The sequence below is a fragment of the Gavia stellata genome, chromosome 25, assembly GCF_030936135.1.
Source record: "Gavia stellata isolate bGavSte3 chromosome 25, bGavSte3.hap2, whole genome shotgun sequence".
NCBI lineage: Eukaryota > Metazoa > Chordata > Aves > Gaviiformes > Gaviidae > Gavia > Gavia stellata.
In genome coordinates, this window is record NC_082618.1 from 11110769 (window position 1) to 11130211 (window position 19443).

Genomic DNA, 19443 nt, shown 5'->3' on the forward strand with positions numbered 1-19443 from the left:
AGAATATTAATTCTCTATTAATTCATGATACAGCTGCTAATTAGTACCTACACAAATGGGCATTATACCTTTGAAAACATTGCACAGCAACTGGAAGGTGTTGGGGAATTACGCGTGCAATGGAGGGACAGAGGGGTTGTGTTAATCCTCTCCCCCCCAACCCCACAACAGCAAAGAATCCCAACTTTCAGACAAACAACTTCATTTACAAGTGTGTCTCTAATTAGCTGCAGAATTAGTAAAGCAGAGTTTTCCCCCCATAGATCGGCCAAACCCCTGAGGGAGGCTGTGGAATAGAGAGAATCGCATTTCCAATTATTTTGTTGAATTGCTAATTTAGTTATTGTGCCTGGCGTAATTGTGATGGGTATTGGGTGTGCAATTCAATTTGTTTTAAATATTTGTGGGAAGGCTGATCAGTAATGGAGCTGACCTATTTCATGGCCCAAATTGAGAGAAGAGACTAAAACAAAAAACAGCTACAAAGCCACAGTTTGTCTCAGTTTTTATTTTGATGTCTCTCATCCCTCTTAAGACTGTTGATGCAACAAAAGGTTTACATTAAAAGATGATGGCACTTTGATCTTGGGCTTTTGAGAGCTTACAGCTTTGGTACTTCTTTTCTTGGCATTTTAATGTGTAGATATTTTAGGCTAAAGAGTTTTAAATGTGTTTCTGGAGTTCAGTAGGGTCTGTCCCCTCACACACACACACACACCCCCAGTTATATTATGCTTGTTAAGGTGATTTATGTTTTAACTATCAGGATTCTGGTTTGAGAAATGCGTGAAAAATAACTGCTGGAGTTGTGTTTTCTGACACGGTGCCATTTAACGTGTCACTGGATTACTCACCTTCATCGCGGGGACCTTCTGAAAGGTGTTCGTGTTACCGAGCGCCCGGGTTAGCAGGGGAGACCCCCAACCAAAGGTCCTGGCCGTTCGCTTCCGACGGGCTCCTGCTGCCCCGGCCCACGTAACAGCTCCGGGGAGAGGTTCACCGAAGGTCTCCCACCCCCTCAGAGGCAAACGCTGGGGCTGGGTTTCTCCTTTCTGTTTGTTTCGGTCGCTGTCATGTTAAGAAAATAAATCCGTGGCGGAGGAACAGGACCCGCTAATGGCTCACTGGGATGGTGGCCATGGGCTGGGAGTTACACCCGGAGCGTTGGGCAGAGAGGGGAGCCCGGGGTGGGACGGGGAGCTGGTCCTCCTGCCCCGGCACCCGCGGCTCCAGCACGGCTCAGCGCCGGCCGGCCACCTCCTCCCGCTGCTGAGGGTGCAAAGTGGACACGATGGAGCTCTGGGAAAGGTAAATAAATACTCGTGCCCCATTTGTACGATGCCGACTGCTTTTCTCTGGCTGGCTGAGGCGTCGGGACGGGCTTTGCCCCATGGGGCAACATCTCAGAAGGTTTATTTCAAACACCTGCAGAGTCAGACCACGTGCAGGAACAAGAGCGGCAACCGGGGCCCGGCGAGCGGCAGCGTTCTGTGGCCAGCCCGAGCAGCTCAGGTCGGCCGGGCAGCCGAGACCACACGGCACTTTGGCTCCATCCTCCCGGCATCGGCATTGGCAGCCACCAGACCTCGTTTGAGAGGTGCCACACAAAACGCCGTGCTCTTGCCTTAAGGAGAAGCAGAGCTCCCCGAGGGGTGCTCAGGACAAGGCGTGACAGATTTCCACTCCTGGCAACAGAGACGTAATTCATTCTTTTTATTAAAAGAAATTGAGGTAAGTGAAATACTTCAGCACCAGCGAGAACCGTACGTACCGAGGGTGGTTTCCCCGCTGCCCCCGCCCCGCCGGGTAACCCACCCGCACACCTGCGGCACCGGCACTGCGGCCAGAGCCGGGGCTGGGGGAGAACGGCCGGGACGTCGGCCGGCGACACTGCCACGGCGCTCCTGCAGGCCCGGACCTCCACAGGGCTCCCGGGGCCAGTGCCGGACTCTGACTTCAGACCAGCTCCCATGTTACCTAACGGCTGTTTTTTTGGAGCTACTTTACCCCCAGATTAAGCGGGGCCTGACCCAGTGCCCGTAACACTGAAACAAAGGGGTCTGCTCCTGCCCAGCAGGCAAGAGGCTTCGGCAGCAACAGCTCCCACCCCAAGCAGAAGGAATCGAGCAGTGTCCAGTGGGACACATCCCGTAACACCTGCAGACGTCCCGGATAAGGGACTGACTTGTGACACCACCACGTAGGAAATCCTGGTGACAGTGGAGGAGCCCAACAAGTCGCCCCCTGAGTGGTCCTGCCTGGCTGAGACATTCTCTGTCTGTCCTGCGTGTCCTGCTGCAGCCCACAGAAGTAAAAGCATCTTTGGGGATTGTTCAGGGGGCTCTAGTGGAAAAAAAAAAGTCTTTTAAATCAAATTAGGGTTCCTAACTATTAAGAAAAAGCTAGTCCTTTGGATGACACAGCTCCGCTGGCCACGGGCAGGGCTGCACCGCTGCTGCTCGTGCCCCGGGGAGGAGAGCAGTGACCCCCCGGGCTGCACCTCGATTTTACAGGAACTCTGGCACCACACGCACAGAAGGGCTGCGCTGCAGTTGAGAAGGAAACAGCACAGGGAGAGGCACTGGCATCACCATTAATTAATTCTCTCATAAAACCATCCCTTCTGATTCATGCTATACTAAAAGAGGAATTGTAAAACCTGAACTACCTTTAAGACAATCATTGGTGTAAGTTCTCCAGTGCTACTTCGACCAGGTTCCATAGCAGTATCTATGTATTAGGGGTTGACCGTGCCCTCCTCCAGAGTTCCAGCTTCTCTGATCTTTTATTACGGTCAGGAGGCCCATGAAAAAGGGTAGAAATAAGCCAGGGACCTGGGCTGGGGTCAGCCTGCGGTGATCTACACTGCCACCACACCTCCGACCTGGGCAGCCTGGCTCAGCGCCGGCGCTGCACTTACCTGCCAAACGTCCGCTGGAGACAATTATTCCTGACCAGCTGCAAAGAGTGACCATTGGGATGGGTGAAAAAGCCAGCTGGTGCTAAGGAAGGGGACTACCAAAAATAACTTTTCTTATATTTCTGTCTTCCCACGTGAATAACGGCAGTCCCTTCCCCCAGCCGCGCACCAGGGCCAGGCAAGCGCAGGCAGCTCCGCTCGAGCCGCCTCCGGGGCAGAGGTGGGCGATGGAGAAAAACTTTGCTACCTATTCACAGGAAAGCGATTAGCACTCGCATAAAGTATATGCAACAGTGGGGCTGCCCCATGTCTGTTATCCCTCCAAATAAGTAGGGAAGGAAGAGCAGAAATGGCTGAGCAGCTGCGTTTTGGTCTCCTCATCTACCTCCTCCTAGAAGGGCCTTTCACAGAGGTTACTGACCTGTTCCAAAGGAACTGGGCACAAAGGCAAAGCGAGCGGGGATTTAGCCTCCAAAATCCTGCCCCACCTCCTTCACAGTCCTGGGAAGCCTCCCGGGAGCCTTCCCCGCAGCCTGCCCGGGGCGTGGGGACAGCACTGCCCGCACCAGCTTAAATGCTGTTCTTCCTCTCCTACTAAGCAGCAAGACGGACGGTTGAAATACCGATCAGCGCTGGCTGACAGAGACAAGAGGGCTGACTCGGTGGTGGGCTCCACTCACCCGCGGGACGCCAGGCGGGAGGATCTGGGGCTCCCACCCGCTCCTGGGAGGCAGAGCCCGTCCTCGGCTGCAGCAACGCTCTCGCAGGGTGTAACGTTGGCACTTGTCAGCACAAAGCTGCCGCTACCAGGCGGGGTGTGAAAAGAGAAGTAGGCAGGGGCACAGGGGCGTAATTTAAACGAGCCCCTGCTTTGCTATTGCCAAGACCTCACGGTACCGGAGCACCCTTCATTGCCTGGCTGTAGCGCTTTTGGGTGGCAGCCGAACAGCAAACTGATGCATTGGTCCAGTCACGCTTTGTTAAATAAATAAGGTACATTTAGACAGCTGTAACTCAATTCCGCAGGCGCTTGTGTTTATACATTTTCCTCGTGTCTCTGGCCAAAGAACACACTTCCTCTGGTCAGTCTGATTTGAAAAAATAAAAATGTCACTCTTCCAGCGTTTCCCTGAGCCTCCCCGTCTCGGTACAGTGGTCGCAGTCGAGCAGACAAAGGGCAATTCTGAGCTTTTTTTTTTTCCCTCCACTGTACCGGGCAGGGGGGAGTGTGGGAAATCGATGCTCTTACGTTGAAGAAGGCGAGTCCATTGTGGAGAGGATCCGCACAATCTCGGCTCGCTGGGTGGGTGATATATGCTGGGTCATGTGCACTATCGAATCCATGGCAACCTCCGGATTGGCCTGGACCAGGCTGGAAAGAAGCGAGAGTTAAGTGACGGCAGCCCCGGCACTCGCACCGAAGCGCGTCCGACAGCTCCCCGTCAGGCCCGGGGAGGGGAGGACTGAAATATGGGGTCTGTAAGAGAGGCTGGACGAGGCAGCAGGCACTTGCGTGAGCTGACTGCGAGCAGCCCAAGAGCTGTGCTCGCTTGGAGGCCCTCGTGCCACTCAATTTGCTGGTGGCAGACCTGCTCAGACAGGCACGGAGGCTGAAATCCCGAGAGGCCGGACCATGTGGACCCAGGGCAGACGCGGGGAGGCCAGGAGCTCTGGAGCGTGCCCTGATCCCACCAGCAGCACCTTCAGAGGCTGCCGAGAGCACCCACATCTCCCCCTCCCAGACGACGCAGAGTCCACGATAGCATGGATGGAGGAACTGGTGAAACAACGGAAAGAGACACCCTACGGAGTCAGCCATGGGACACAGAAACCACAGGAGCTTCCCTCTGCAGTTCAGTGCCCTCCCCCAGCTCTCTCAGAGGCAAAGCTGCTTTAAGAGACCTCAAATCTTAGACATAAAAATTATCAAAATTAGATCTGTTCACGTCTAGCAAAGCATTTGGCTCATGAGGCTTAACTGGCTCTGCTGGATGAATGTCTGTGCAAATGCACACAGTAACTATTACAAGCAGGAGGAATAGATACTCTACCAATTTTTTAGTATTTTGGGGGTTTATTTGGTGTAGTTCTTAACAGCAGTTGAAGGGAACTGGACGTTTTATGAGATTGAGCACAGAAGAAACTAGGTAGCTTGCCTGGAAAGTCTAGGGCTAGGAAAAACGAAGGGAAGGAAGCCGTAAGGATATTCTGGCCATCACACCGCTTAACAGCAGTAGCTCAGCTCAGAGATTTGCTTTCTCTCCCTGCTTCACGCAGTATGTGGACCTCTAAAATAATTTTCCGTTATCTGTCTCAAATGGAGAAAAGACACGTCAGCAGTGAAATTTCTGTGCCCTGGCTCTTCACGGCTCCTGTTTCAGTAAAGGGCAGGCATGGCCAGGGAGGTTGGGATGCTGCTGGATTAGATCTCCGCTCTGCTGGGTTGTGATTTTGCTCAAGGCACCTGCACGTACAGTGCGGGAGGAGCGGGAGATGTAGGCTTTGTACAAATCCCTCTCTTCCACAGTAGCTCTACATTTGCCCCTGTATTTGCATTTCCAAAGGAAACTGCATTTCCACATACTCCTTATGTGTTTGCCACAGAAAAAGGCCAATGACTGTGAAATGCGTGTGGAACTGACAGATCCACTCTCCTCAGCTGGGGAAGCACACGTGGCCAAGATCAGAGCCTGAACTTTGTAAAATCCCTGTTGGGCAGGGGCAGAGCGTGCGTAGCTGGCTTACCTCCGTATCTGTTTGAGGATGTAGTCCCTCGAGATGTATTTGATGTTTTCATCCACAACTGAGCGAACGCCTTCTTCTTCCGTCAGCTGTTTTTCCAGCCACTCCACCAGGTCCTTATTACTGTCCCATAAGTACGCCTGCAAACAAACCACAAGTGTCACCCGGCGGGTCCCAGTGCTGCGCACGCTCCTGCTCCCCACGTACCGTTCCCGAAATTTAACTCGCAATTATTGGCAGCCGTGGGTAAAACATTTGGCTGGCAGCCCTCTGTGGTTTTCCCAGCGTGTGTCGCTTTTATAAACACAACTAACAATTAGCAAAAGTCAAACGATGATACATTTCTTTTGCATCTTCTTCCGTAAATGTGACTAAAGGGAACGACCCGTGGTTAGTGTCCCCCAACACTCACGGGATCCCTGATCCAGCCCGGAAACGGAACATGCCCTGCAGCAGGTGTGGGCACTGCAGCGGTCGGGGTGTCCACATCCCTGAAAAGCCTTGGCAACAAACCCCTTTTTTCCTTTTGCAAGATCATTTCACCTGATATTCGCTAGGTAGGTGACTACATAATAATTCAGGAGTGTGTTAGATGCCTAATAGCCTTCTCGCTCCTCTCTTCTCCTCTCATTTTCTTTACAAATCATTTAAGAATCGTTTTGTTAATGGCTTCCGGAAAAGCAAGTACCGCCATTAGCACTCATTCATATTTATGTCATTTTATTTGGGTAATTAAACACAAAGCTCGTCATTTAAAGGTGCACTATCCTTCTCTGTTATCACTAACGAAGTCAAAGTCAGAATGACAATGAGCTCGGTGCAGTAACGCACCGTGGGGCCGAGCAGGCACCCTCCCGGCGTGGGCGCAGACCCGCGGCGTGGGCGCAGACCCCAGCAACCACTGTTCCACCCGGGGAACCTGGAACCCCTTCGATCCGCCCGGCTCTCTCTGTGGCCTGACTGGGAGCAGGGTGATTTCAGCGGCTGGCCGGGCAGCGGGAGGCAGAAGCGCACGATGGATGTTCGTACCCGAAGGCGAAGCCTCGGCGTGGGGGGCAGCGTGTTTGCAAAGGCCCTGGAAACCCTTGGAGCAGTGGCAGTGAAGCCAGCAGAATACCTCCCCTACCAGGACTCCGCTTCGCTGCGCGCACCGGGTTCCTCCGGCCAGCCACGCCGTCTGAGGCAGCGTCTCACCTCCCCTGCTCTCCCAACGGCGCGACGCCTGCGCCGCGACAGCCGCCAGCCCGTTACAAGCCTTCGCGAAGCGGTTTTCCCCCGTCCTCGCCAATACCAGAGGGGAGCGCAAAGGCAGCGAGCGCTCACACCGATGAGCCTCCTCACTGCTCACCCTTTATTTATATATTTAATTACCAGTTTCCAAAGTCCAAGAAATTGTTTTCCTCTTCCCTGGGACTCAAAAGCAGCGCTCCTTCCCCGTGTTGATGAAGGTGTTGCTACACCCACGGGTGAGAGCCGGCACTGCCGAGAGAAAGCCCGAAGCGCAGACCCTATTCCAGCCCCCAGAGTTGGTCCTGCCTGACACACTTTATTAAGGAACGGGGAGTTTTTTTTTCTTTAACATTATGTATATGATTGTCTCAAATCAGGGATGTCATTTCAACCTCAAGATTTTGCTTATTTCATTGTTTTTTCTTATTACTATTTTAAACTCGTTAGGTTTTGCTCCTGCTTCTGCCCCTAGACATGACAGAAATGCTCCCTGCATACAAAGCAGGGCATTTAGGAAGATTTCAGGGAAGGGAAAAAAAAACCCCAAGAAGCTGCCTTACGGTTGCAGACCTGCATAAAGCTAGATTTACCCAAGAATCCCAAAGCTTTTAGTTTAGGAGAATATTTAATACTCTTATTAATCATTTTTAATCCGTTTGCTTTTAATTAAGAAACAGCATGATGCTTTCCTATCAACATATGCCAGGGAGCAGATTAATTGTGGCTTAAGATAACTCTCCTTGATTGGTGTAATGTATTAGCTAACGAGATGCCTGCTTTTAAAGACTCCCAGACACTACCTTGGAAAGCCTGCTGCCCTCTAGAGAACACTTCTCCCTTCTTTTCTGGAACCCCTGAGTGTTTGTGACTTTAAAAATAGAATAGAATAAAATAAACCCAAATGAAATAAAATAAAATAAAGAACTCAGATTGGAGGACTGTGACAAAAAACAACCTAAGAGCAGCTCCAGAGATTGCTCTTCAGAGATTGCCAGCTTCCGAGTTTGAGCACAATTAAAAAAGAAATCCTCAACACAGCTATCATCAGATGAGGATTGCGGACGGTGCCAAGGCGAGACCCCCCAAGCCCTGGCAGTTAGATCTTACAGCTGAGCCGAGTCCCTGCCTTGGACGGCACGCCGCTCCCCGTGGCACTTAAAGCACTGCGCAACCCGGGGGGCGCGGGACGCTCGGCGGAAGAACGGCAGGGGCTCTCCTGGGCTGAGACGTGGCGATGGTGACGGACTGCCAAGCACGTACGATCTGTCCCCACCATCTCTTAAGTCCATGGCCCAGAGAAAGGGAAGGAAGGCGAGGGCAGCCCAGGGGAAGGGGGGACAGTGTGGCCACGGTCTGCTCTGCAAGCAGCAGGCCGGGTGGGTAAGATAGGCTGGCTGTACATCTGCCCCACAAAACATCTGGATACAAGCAGTGAATCCCCACACGCTTCTCAGTGTCAGTGGGATAGACCAGGATTGAGGATATTCAGTAAGAAAGAATAATTCACAATAAAATAAAAATCCCGCTTTCACATCACGGAGGATCCCAAGGGTACGCAGGGACCGACCGGTCTGCACAGCTAGGACAGCACCTCTGTAAAAGCCTCTGTAGCAGCGAGCAGCTCCGCAGCGCTATTTTAGGCACACTGTGCACAGAAACAAGGCGATGGAGATACTCAGGGCTGGTGTACAGAGCATGTGTTGTGACTCCCGGGCTTTCTGCTGCCAGTGCTGCCAGACAGCAGCACCTCTGCGCAGCCTTCTTCCCACACGCTGCCCTGCCTCGCTCTGCTGAGCGAGCTGTTCATCTTTGTACGATGCTCGGATTTTCCTATCAATGGTGCTACATGCTTGGGAAAAAAACCTATTTTGCTTTTCTGGCCTGCTATAAAAAGTGTCCCCATAAAACAAGTCGTGACCTGCAACATTACCGAGAAGTTCTCCTTCATCACCTAAAATGTTTGTGGACATTACAATTAAAAACCAGAGATCGAACTCCACGTGGGAGAACTTCACTGAACTTAAGCCCAGGAGAGACTAACGCCTTGGTGAAACTGCTTTTTCATTTACCTTCACGGTCCCTTCGACTTCCACAAACCAGCGTCTCAGCATAGCCTGGATCTGCCCATCAGTCAGCTCAGGATTGGCATCATGGATCTTCTTTTTGACCACATCTTCTAGAAGAAGACGTCGTAATCTCCAGTAGAAGAAGGTACGGGAAGTTTTCCAGTCTAGAATGTCCTGCCCAAGACATAAGTGGAGAAGGAGAAATGAGTGAGGGACAACACTTAATGAGGAGAAATATATCTGCCTTATTCCCAATGGCAAAAAAAGGCTTGCACTCATTATATACTTCGTTATACTGCTTGTACAGGAGAAGTACAAAGACTCCCACGTCTGAGCTTTGAAGACTTCCACCCTGTCATACCGTTCAGTCACCAGAAGCTACATGCAGCCTCCCGTGTCTCCCAGAAGTCTGCTCCCTTCTCCTCCCTTCCCAGATGAGCAGCACAGCCCAAGATACTGCCATCCAAGGGGAGAGGGAACTAGGAAAATCTAACCGGCCGGGGTTCAAACCCCGCCCGGACAGCAGCCCTTGCCATCACTGCGGGTCCCCAGGGTACAGGCTCGCCACCTTCCCCTTCTGCCAGGGCAGACTGCAACACGCACTGCGGGGTTTTTGACGTGGTCGCTAACGAGCTACTGGTGAAGCCTAGAAAATGTGGGGTCTCAAATGGACACGGATCAGGTAAAGGCGCTAGAAAACACGACGTGCTTGTGTTCTGGGACCAGAAAACAGCTGGCGGGTGGAGAGGGTTTGCTCCTGTGGCAAGAGTCATGGGGGAAGAGGTTTATTTGCAGGCCTGCAGGCTGCCTCCCGCAGCAGCTTGCTCCACTGGAGACTGCCACTTCCCACGTGTCAAACCCTCCACAACGTCCCCAAGGAAAGCTCCACCATACTCACAGTTATGGCACCCTTCTCCTGCATCCGGCCGGGCGTGTCGTGCAAGTCAGCAAACTGCATGGCTACCTGGTGGTAAATGGGAATCAGGAATTCCTCCCGCTCCTTTAGCTTGGTCTCCAGCTCTTTTCGGTCAGCAGGGCTCAGCTCGGGGGTACCTGCAAACAGGCACAGCCACATCTCAGAGACCTCGGACAGGGTAAAGCCGGGGCGGGGGGAAAAGGACTGCTGCACAGAGGAAGGGCGAGCAGCTCTGGACAGTCCAGAGGGAGAATGGAGGTTTCTTCTCTTCCTGCGTACAGGCGAAACCCAGGCTGCATTTGGGCAGGACAAACACCAGGCCATTAGCTCCCAGCAATGCCAAGCAGAGTTTTCAGTCAAATATAAGTAATCCCGCCCAGATTTCCTGCCACCGATATTCAGGCAAGAGCTTCGAGGGAGTTTTCACCATGGAAACTCTATTCCATTTAAATGCCAATGAGCTGAGCCATCAATTAAGTGACATTTACTGGACTTACTCCTAAAAAAGAATAATGTCCCAACATGCAGTTCATTTAGCAAGAAACATGGACAAGGTAAAACCACCTACACAATTTCAAGTTTTCCTGCAGGCTGGTTCCTGCCAGTAGCTGTTAGAGGCACTGCCTCACTAAGGAAAACACACAAGTTAGGCTAGAGATGCCGAAACTGCTCACATTCAGTTTGCCAGTGATCGGCACACACCAGGCTCAACCACGGACCACCACGATGGACAAGAATAAAACTGTGTCAAGAAGATAATGTCCTGTGGAGTTCATAATTTTTAATTTATTTTGTAACATTCAGCTTAGATATAATTAACTTTGATCAAAACAAAAACATGCATTAAACAGTTTCTGATTAATTTTGGAATTGCCTGACCCAGACTAAGCCAGGCAAGGGGAAACACATCGTGCGGTGGAGGCACGTCGCAGCTCCTGCCGCTTCCCGCAGAGGAACAAGGTGCTCCTTCCCGCTGCTGCCCCTTTATCAAACCAAGAATGTAAATCCCCTCTTCTCCCTGTAACAGGCCACAGGGAGCGTAACCGTAAGTGCAGCTCTCTGCTGAACTTACAGTAATTTACACCAGGTCAAAGTTGGCCCAGAAGTAGGTTGATGCTTCTCCTACACTGCCTCACCAACACACGTGCAAGAGGTCCTTGTGCAGAGGCAGAGTATTTAGAGCCAATCTTAGTTCAATTTAAGCAAAGATTGCAATCTGAGCCAAATTACACGGTACCGGATACTCTGCTGAATTGTGCCATTTTTTAACCTCCCACCCACACCAGAAGCTCTGGTTGCAAGTTCACTGCCTCAGAGACAGCTGTCTCCCATCCCGCCTCCCCTTCTAAAGCCGAGGTCGCTGGCAATCTGAAGCCGGGTCATGGAGAAGCCTTGCTCCAAGCTCTGGTGGGTTGTAACATTCAACCGTCCTACCGCACCTTCCATTCAAATGTTAATATAACCGCCCATGCGCCTGGGAGACACGCAAGCATGACTGCGTCTTCAGCGTACGGAGGGGAGCTGAGATACAAAACAAAGAGGTGTCCTACCCAGTAGCAGAAGCAGTCAACGGGAGAACCTGGAACAAAAGCTGGTGCCAGGATTCAGCCGGAGGACATCACTCCTTTCCTTGTTATCTTGTAGCCTGCGTATCACGACTGCGTTTTGTGGTGTGTGAACACCACCGAGCTTTTTTTGGTTTTAATCTTTGTCCTTTGCGAAGGAATGTCAATGGGATTAAATGCAACATCTACCATTACATCAACACCTCTTGTTAAACTGCCACGCTTCCAGGCGGGGTGAGGTGGAAGGCAGTGGCTGGGGAGAGGCAGGAGGAGAGCTGAGCAGTGGGGGTCCTCAGCAGCTCCACGGCCACCGTCTAGTCTGACAACAGCAGGCTCTGGAATCACAGCAGGAAGCCAGAGCAATCCAAGTGCCTCCCAATGAAACCAGATGAAATTAGTGGGCAGAAGCTTTACGCAAGCCCCAACAACAGGGAACACTTTCACACAGTGCAAAAACAGCCGGTAGGACCCATTGCCACCGGAGGTCCTGAGTACCAGAAGTACAAATGGGCTCACAGAAAGCGATAGATAAATTCACGCAAGGCAAGTCCATCGCAGCCTTCCAAGCACGAAGATGCAGATATAAATCTGTTCTCAGGAAGCCTCTAAAACAGGACTGCTGGAAGCTGAGAGGCCATCCTGGGGAAAGCATCACACTGCATTTGCACGATGCTTCTACTCTTTCCCCGAGCATCCGTGGCTGACCTCCCACAGACAGGATGATCCAGGGCTGGTGGACCGAAGGGCCGAGCACCCCAGTGGCTCTCACCGCTGGGCGCAGCACCGCAGCAGCTCCCACGCAGCACCGTGACACCGGGGCTTTGGCTCAGACCCACCTTCAGGGGCCCGCTGCATGCAGGCCCTCTTCTTTTCTACTTTGCACTACCGATGTTTTCAGTTCCTTCCAGAGTTTCTCTTCCAAGTCAGAACAGGTTTGAAAACGTGCGCACATGCATGCACATTTCCAGCCCCCAGGCCAGCCATGCAATGATTCTTTCAAGGGAAGGAATGTTTTTATGTGCCTACCAATATAAATGTTACCTAACCTTTCAAATGCTAGTAAGAAGGTTTTAATTAAGAGAAGCTACTCTTATAACCTTCAGAATAAAAAATTATCTATATTTATCCACGTTAAATTCACAGGCTCCTACACCTCCCTGTTTTAAATGGCAATGCATGCACTTAAGCCGGTAACGCTCATGTATTCTTGGCCTATCTGCCACACTCACGGTGTACAGTCAGACCAGCCAGGCCCAGTAATGATTTAGGTGAGATTAACAAATATGTCAATGTCTATTTTCTGCTTAATTTAAAAGCAGCGTCTATAAAGATTTTTGACTTCTGAACCCTGTTCTCCTGGAAGAAAGAAGGTAACAATGAGGAGGGGGGATAAAGAGTGATTATCCCATCATCGATCGTTTGTCAGGAGCATTTCTTATTCACTGGACTATTGTAAAAAGCTAAGCTCTCGATCAATCCTGTAAGCCCCCTGTACAATTAAATATCTTGGAATGGTTTTCTTTCTTTCCTAGTCAGATCTTGAGGCCTCAGGGTTTTTCAGAAAGCTGGGGGTTTATTTATTTATTTCTCGGAAAAAGAAGTCTCCTTCCACAAATCTTACCCTGGCAAGGAGAGGGGAGTTAAAATATGGGATTCCTTTGCTCTAAAGGTACTTGACAGTTAATGAAACTGTTAAAGTTTAAATCATAGGAACATTATAGACCTCTAGGTATGGATCGGCTACTAATCAATAGAGAAACAAAGGAAGCAGCACTCTGAAACAGCCACATTACAATGCAAACACAAAGCGTAGTGGCTTTTGGCATGCAGGTGGGGCACGCAGGTAAGAGAAGACGATTTAAAGGAAGAAAGAACATGTGTGACCTTCCTAACTTGGCAGGCAGCACAGGACACTTTCTAAGGCAGCACTCTAAGTGCCATAAAATGTCACATTTATCTTGGATTGCAGCTCGCTCTGCAGTCTCCAAATACGCTTGTATCTATATATAGCGCTGGTATGATCGCAGCCATTGGCATGATCGGAAGAGGCCAGGTAAATGTCTTAATTCTGCTCTCAACACCTTTGAAGCCTACCGACAGTGATAAATGCACCAAGACCTCTTAATTCTACGGTGTCTTTTCTTTTTTTGATCAATAGCAAAACTACCTTAAACAAGCTGAAAAAATTGCCCTGGGGAAGCAATGACATTGGGGTACCAAAAAGGTTAGAGAGTCTCCTCTGAGGTCAAAAAAGCAATGTCCAAGGTCTTGCCAAAATGCCCTTCACCCTACAAATACTCTCCATGAACAAGAGGCGAGGGATTTGTCCTTGCTAAAACCCTCCGCTCAGACATACCTGGTTAAACCAACAAAAACTAGTTTAAAACCACCCATAAGAAGTATTTCACCTAAAATTTTCCCAAATGCTTCCTGGAGGAAGCTGGCAGCTTGTGCCTGCCTCTCTCCCCCATCGCCCAACCCCTGGCCCGTGCCCATCTCTGCCGTCTCTCCGCGGAGTGACACCAGCCTCCCCATCCAGCTGCCTCAGCCTGGCTTTCGGGGTTGCAAACTCTTTCTTCCGTGTCCTACAGCCCGTAACAAGCCCCCAGACCTCAGGCAGGGGCTCTCAGTACCCCGGTGGCACAGAACAGTAAAGGCCAAAATCTATGGTTGCCAAAACAAGCCCTTTAACCGCCCTGCAGAGCAGCACTGCCCGGCCGCTGCAGCAGGGACATGCAGGCGTGCTTTACAGCCCACGATCACGGAGGAAGGCTTCAGAGGAGTCGCCCTCCCCGCGCAGACAAATGGAAAAGCTGCCGCAATAAATCCACAGAGAGCCCTCTCCTGTAAAGCGCTCTGATACTGAATATCAATTTATACCCCTCTCCAAAAGTTAAGGGAAAGCATCATGGCAGGGAAAGCTACATCTAAACTATTTTGATTTGTGCCCCACTAAATAAAAAATCTCCTCTGAAGTAAGCGGCGTCTCCGAGCATCCCTCCAATGTATGTGCCTGGCAGAGGGAGCCGTCGACAGCGCCGTGTCCTGCAGTGACTGCAGCCTGCTGCGGTGGCAGGGCGCGGGCTGCCTTTAATAAAGTTCCTGCCAGACGGAAATGGCTCAGCAGGACCATGAATCACGGCTTCCCATAACATTTAGTAGCAAAGTGCTTTTTTTAAATATGACCAGTTTAACAGGTTAGACAAAATGACTTCCAGAAATGTTATTGTAGGTTCCCCCTGATTGCAGAAAGCCAGGCAGCTTCTGAATCAATTTGATGGTTTACGGTTTCTAAGCTGTTAAAATGTGGGATTTTCTCCCTCACCCTCGGCGCACAGCCTCAGCGTGGCCAAGCAGTTACTTGTCCATTTTCTTGCCTCTTCCTCAAACATGCCCTCAAAGACCTGGGCAAAGCCCAGCATCAAGGCCTCTGACCCAACCCCTCTGCGGAGACGGCCCTCACGCTCACCCGCAGGCTCTGCGCGCCGAGTTGGGTAAAGCAGGCGGCTTCAACGCAGGCTCCAGCCCATCACACCCAGCCAGCCACAGCAGAGGCCCGAGCGGCTGGAGAGCGTCAGCGTGCTGCTTGTGGCCATTCTTGTCAGGAGAGCAGTTAAATCCCACTGCAGCATGTGCTGGACAGGTCCTTAGGAAATGAACTCGGAAGAGGTACAGCAGTTACTCTGCATCCAATGACATAATTAAATGTCGGTTTTAACGCTGGTTATGACTGCTCCAGCTAATTTACACACCTGCAGCAATAATCCTCCTGCTTGAATCTCACCTTCTCTTCCTCTGCCTTTAACGAAGCTCTTGCCAGACAAAAATTCAGCAAAGGCAGCAAGAAAGCCAAGCGCGTCCGGGCTGCCCTGGCAACGCATCTCCCACCCCAGCTGGAGGGAGCCGCTCCAGAGGGGAGAAGGAAGGTCACCCAGAGGCACTCACGTCCCCGGAGAGACAGGCATTTTTGGATTGTCGCTTGTTTCTTTAAATGAGGCTGCTTGTAATTGCTTCACTAAATATTCAGTAGGATTTATGTTATAAAGGTGCAATATGAAATAGCAGTGAAGGTCACACATGCTCATAACATGTGCTTGAAATATCCTTGTACAACTGTACCGTGTGATGTTCCACCCTAGCCCTTTCCGACTCTTTGCTCCTAAGGCCTCATACTGGCATCAGAGCGAACGGGCCAAGTGTGGCAGGTATGTAATTCCAAAAAAATTCCTATTTTGGGGGACACATCTACAACCCTCCTGGGAGGGTATTCAAGACGCCAGTTGTCATGAAGGAGCTGACAGAAAGCAGTACTTGCTATTCTGGACTCATGATTGTGAATTAGCAACAATTTAAATGCAGCAGCACTTGCATATAGAAGCAGTTACTGGAAATCAGCATCGCCGAAAAAGACGAAGTTACAACCACACTGACTGCATTTGTCCAAGATTTCATGAGGGATGGAATTGCAACAGCAGCATTTTTCTTAGTTGTTGCTCAAGAAAACAACCAGCATTTTGATTAATTACAACACTGAACAAACACCCCCCCCCCAAAAAAAAAGAATTACTAGACGTTAGAGCTGCAATCTAAACTTTCCAAGCTAAAGCCTGGACCGAGACAGGTCACAGGATGGAAGTTTTCCGCCACTCAAGAACCAAGGCTGCGCCAGGGCTGTCCCCAGGCCACCAGCAAGGTCCTCACCAGGCGGCAGTCGGGGCCGAGAGGGACCTGCGAGCTCACTCCTGGTACCGCACCCCGGCACGTCTATTCGCACAGAGGAACCGCTACGCTGAAGTGGAGTTACGGGTTCAATGCTTGAGTGTTCACTCATTATTTGGAAATTTAAGAACAGTTTTGCACGCTCTTTAGCCAAATAAAGCGCGAAGCAAGTCAGAAGCCAGCAGCACAGCCTGGCCGGTACTATTACCTTGTGGAAAGTTAAAGGTTGTCTACAGCCTCGGCGTTTGTGCAGAGAACGACCGCTGCCGCCCACTTCCCAAAGCGCTGCCGTACGTGTGGAGCTGTATGCTCCCCGCTCCCGCACCTTGCACAATGTATACAGACGACTGCAAAATGGGCATGTAATTTCAAATAAAATTAAAGATGCATGCCAGCACACGGCCAACTATTCCATAGGATCAGCTGAAGAGGATATGCACACTGTTACAACATATCTCAGGTGACGAACAGATGCTTCCCTTTTACTATGAGATAAATACCTGATAAGAGCGATGTGAAAATGTAATATCCAATCTCGCTCTAACTGGAGCCATTTTGCCGTTCCTTTCATTCCCATTCCACCACATTTTTGTGTACATTACACAGTGCAACCGACAGATTACATGCCTGGAATCCGCATGAGAAAGCTAATTTTTATTCCACTCCTAAATGTTGTACTCTAATTGTAATAAATAAAATAAAATTGAATCTCCATATTTGTAACTATGGCCTGACGCTTGCAGTCTGAATCGTTCCTACATTCCTAGGCAACCCCCGCTCTCCTTGCACACCTCCTCAGCGCGGCAACGCGCGCTGGGGCAGGATAAGGGCTATCCTTTCTCTCCTCGCCCTTTGCTCCGCGCCGTTTGCTGCTTTGTAATAGCGCAACTCTGAGTGACATTTTAATAAAACACGGGGCTAATAAACATTTCAGCAACAGTGCTGGAGAATTGATAATGAACAGATTTATGTCAAATTATTCAATATCCGCCAGCCTTCTCTGCTCTCCCACTCCCCAATGGCACGTCCAGCCGCGGTGTCTCAAGAGGACTGGAAGGAGACCACAGCCGCCCTGCGTCCCCACCCCTCTGCAACAGGCACACCTTTGAGAGCATCTCCCCTTTCCCCGCTATTCAGCAGCTCCAGGGAGGGATGACAGCCATTCAGGGGTTAAAGAGAGGCAGTGAACCCCCAGCTAATGAGTAAGAATTCAGCAGGCAGTGTAAGATAAATGGAGCTTTCTCTGCTTCTGCTGGAGTCAGCATGAACTGCGGCCCTGCGGCTTGTTTGTGGCAAATGGAGTGCGCGAAATATCAAAGGGCAGTGATCCAGAAGAAGACCGACTTTGACAAATTTTAAATTGGCCAGAAAGAAAACCAGCAAAAAAAAAAAATTATGCAATTCACTGTGTCCTGCAATCTTGGCTTTCCTGCTATGGTACGGAATTAGTGGCAAAACAACAGCAATGATCGCCTGATGTTGGGAGCAATTACGAGCCATCTAAGTGAGATGCTTATCAGTGACTGAAGCTTTTAGAGCTCTCTGTATGTACAGTTGTAAGTGACTTGCTCTTGTGTTGCAGTCATTTTAATTAAAGCGTATGGAGTTTGCTGGGAGTAATTACCCTGTAGAGGAAGAGGGGAAAAAAACCCGAACAGGCTCCTGCCTCCTCGCACAGCGCAGCGCTGGATTTTTGAGACTGTTGGCAGAAAACTGTATCCCCTCTTTCTCCCTGCACTTTTTTCTGGGGATGCAGGTGCAGGTCCCACCGGTGTGATTCAAGGGTGCTCTGCAGGCGTCCCACACCCACCCCGGGTGACGGACCCTCTGGAGGGGCCACCCGCCTGTGACCAAGCTCGCGTCGTTCTGCTCCCCGTCTTCCTGCACCGCTTCAGGATTTAAACAGTCCGACAGCCCTTTTTGTCCGCAGCGACTCTGCTCCTGAGAAAGCATCCATCCAGCAGTCGCCACACAGAAGACACCGTTTCTTTGCGGAGGCAGTAGGCTGGTGTGTTCGTCGGCAGAGCCAGGGCTTGTTACGGTGGGGCGAAGGTAAATACTCTCAGAAACAGTGCTCCTGCCGTAGTGCCATTTATCTGCGTGGACCTGAGCTGACTGCTCAGCATATTGCCTTCCCTAACCACACATCTGATTTCTCCTTTCCCTGGGGACTCGCGCACCGGAGAGGCGGTTCTCCTGCCTCAGACACGGAGCCAGAGGTGCAGCTGTGAGCCCTGACGGCGTACGGAACTCGACCGCAGCCTTGAAACCGTGAAGGGTAAAACACCTTAGGAGAACATTTGTTGGGACCCTGCGCTGGGTTCTCCGCGATTTGGTGTAGTCACACTATCCATTCGCTCCTAAACGGACACTGTCAAGTCTAACGTAGGTAAAAAGTGAGATTTTGTGAAAAGAATCTCCTTGCTGCCACTACAAACATTAAAACTGGTTTTTAATTCCAACAGACACAGGCAGACAGAAGAACACATCCATCCATCAGGGTACCTGTGGCCGCTCTCTCACGTAGTAACACGTAACGCACGTGAGCAAGATTTGAACTCAGGTAAAACTGCTGCCTTGTGCTGGTCTGTACAACTCAAACACCTGCTAACCTGCTTCTTGCCCAGAAAGCAATCGGCACAGTGAGAGAAAACAAAGAGAGCGTCAAAATACTATCATTAAAAAAAGAGAAAATGTCTTTGATAGCATCAAAGAAGCTATCAGCAAGAACCTGGTTTTCAGTGAGCAGTCTGATTCTCAACACTCCCCACACCCTCTACAATTATTATTCTCTTCCCAAGGCATATCAGAATGGTTGTTTTCTATATAAATTGTTGTGCTGCCGTAAATTAAAAAAAGCCAAATAATAAAATGTAACTGCAGCAATAGCCACGATTTATCAGTCATTTTGCAGAACACTTTTCCTCCTGAAGGATCCCAAAAGGCTTTATAAATTCAAACCATACCCACGTAGCGTGCTGCTTCTACTACTGAAATGTAGTCAATTTTGGAGGTAAAAAGAGGCTCTGTAAGATTATACTCTTACAGTAACAGCTAGTAAAGAACTATTTAAAGAGTCTATTCCCCTGAGAGAGTACATATCTGATATTAAGTGCATTTTGCTGAACGCTCTGTATTTTGGGTTGTTGGGTGTACACCAGGCACTGGGATCGTTTGGAGTGAAAGGCACAATAGTAATACAACAGAGGCAGTGACGTGCTAGCCACCGAGCACTGCGGATCACCCTGTATTTTACTGAGGAGGTGAAGAATATTTATCTTCTTG

The 19443-nt window shown here is 50.3% G+C and overlaps 1 protein-coding gene across 3 annotated transcripts in view; it reads right to left on the reverse strand.

Moving 5' to 3' along the window:
- Positions 1-1881: 1881 nt before the first annotated feature.
- The window catches only part of ACACA (acetyl-CoA carboxylase alpha), a 130468-nt gene continuing 112906 nt past the window's right edge, over positions 1882-19443 (reverse strand). For all 3 annotated transcript variants that reach the window (XM_059829105.1, XM_059829103.1, XM_059829104.1), the window contains 4 exons: positions 9857-10011; positions 8962-9132; positions 5666-5802; positions 1882-4292 (listed from right to left, as the gene is read on the reverse strand). In XM_059829105.1, the coding sequence (XP_059685088.1) occupies positions 4166-4292; positions 5666-5802; positions 8962-9132; positions 9857-10011 (590 nt within the window). In that variant the 3' untranslated portion in view covers positions 1882-4165. The remainder of the gene's footprint in view (positions 4293-5665; positions 5803-8961; positions 9133-9856; positions 10012-19443) is intronic.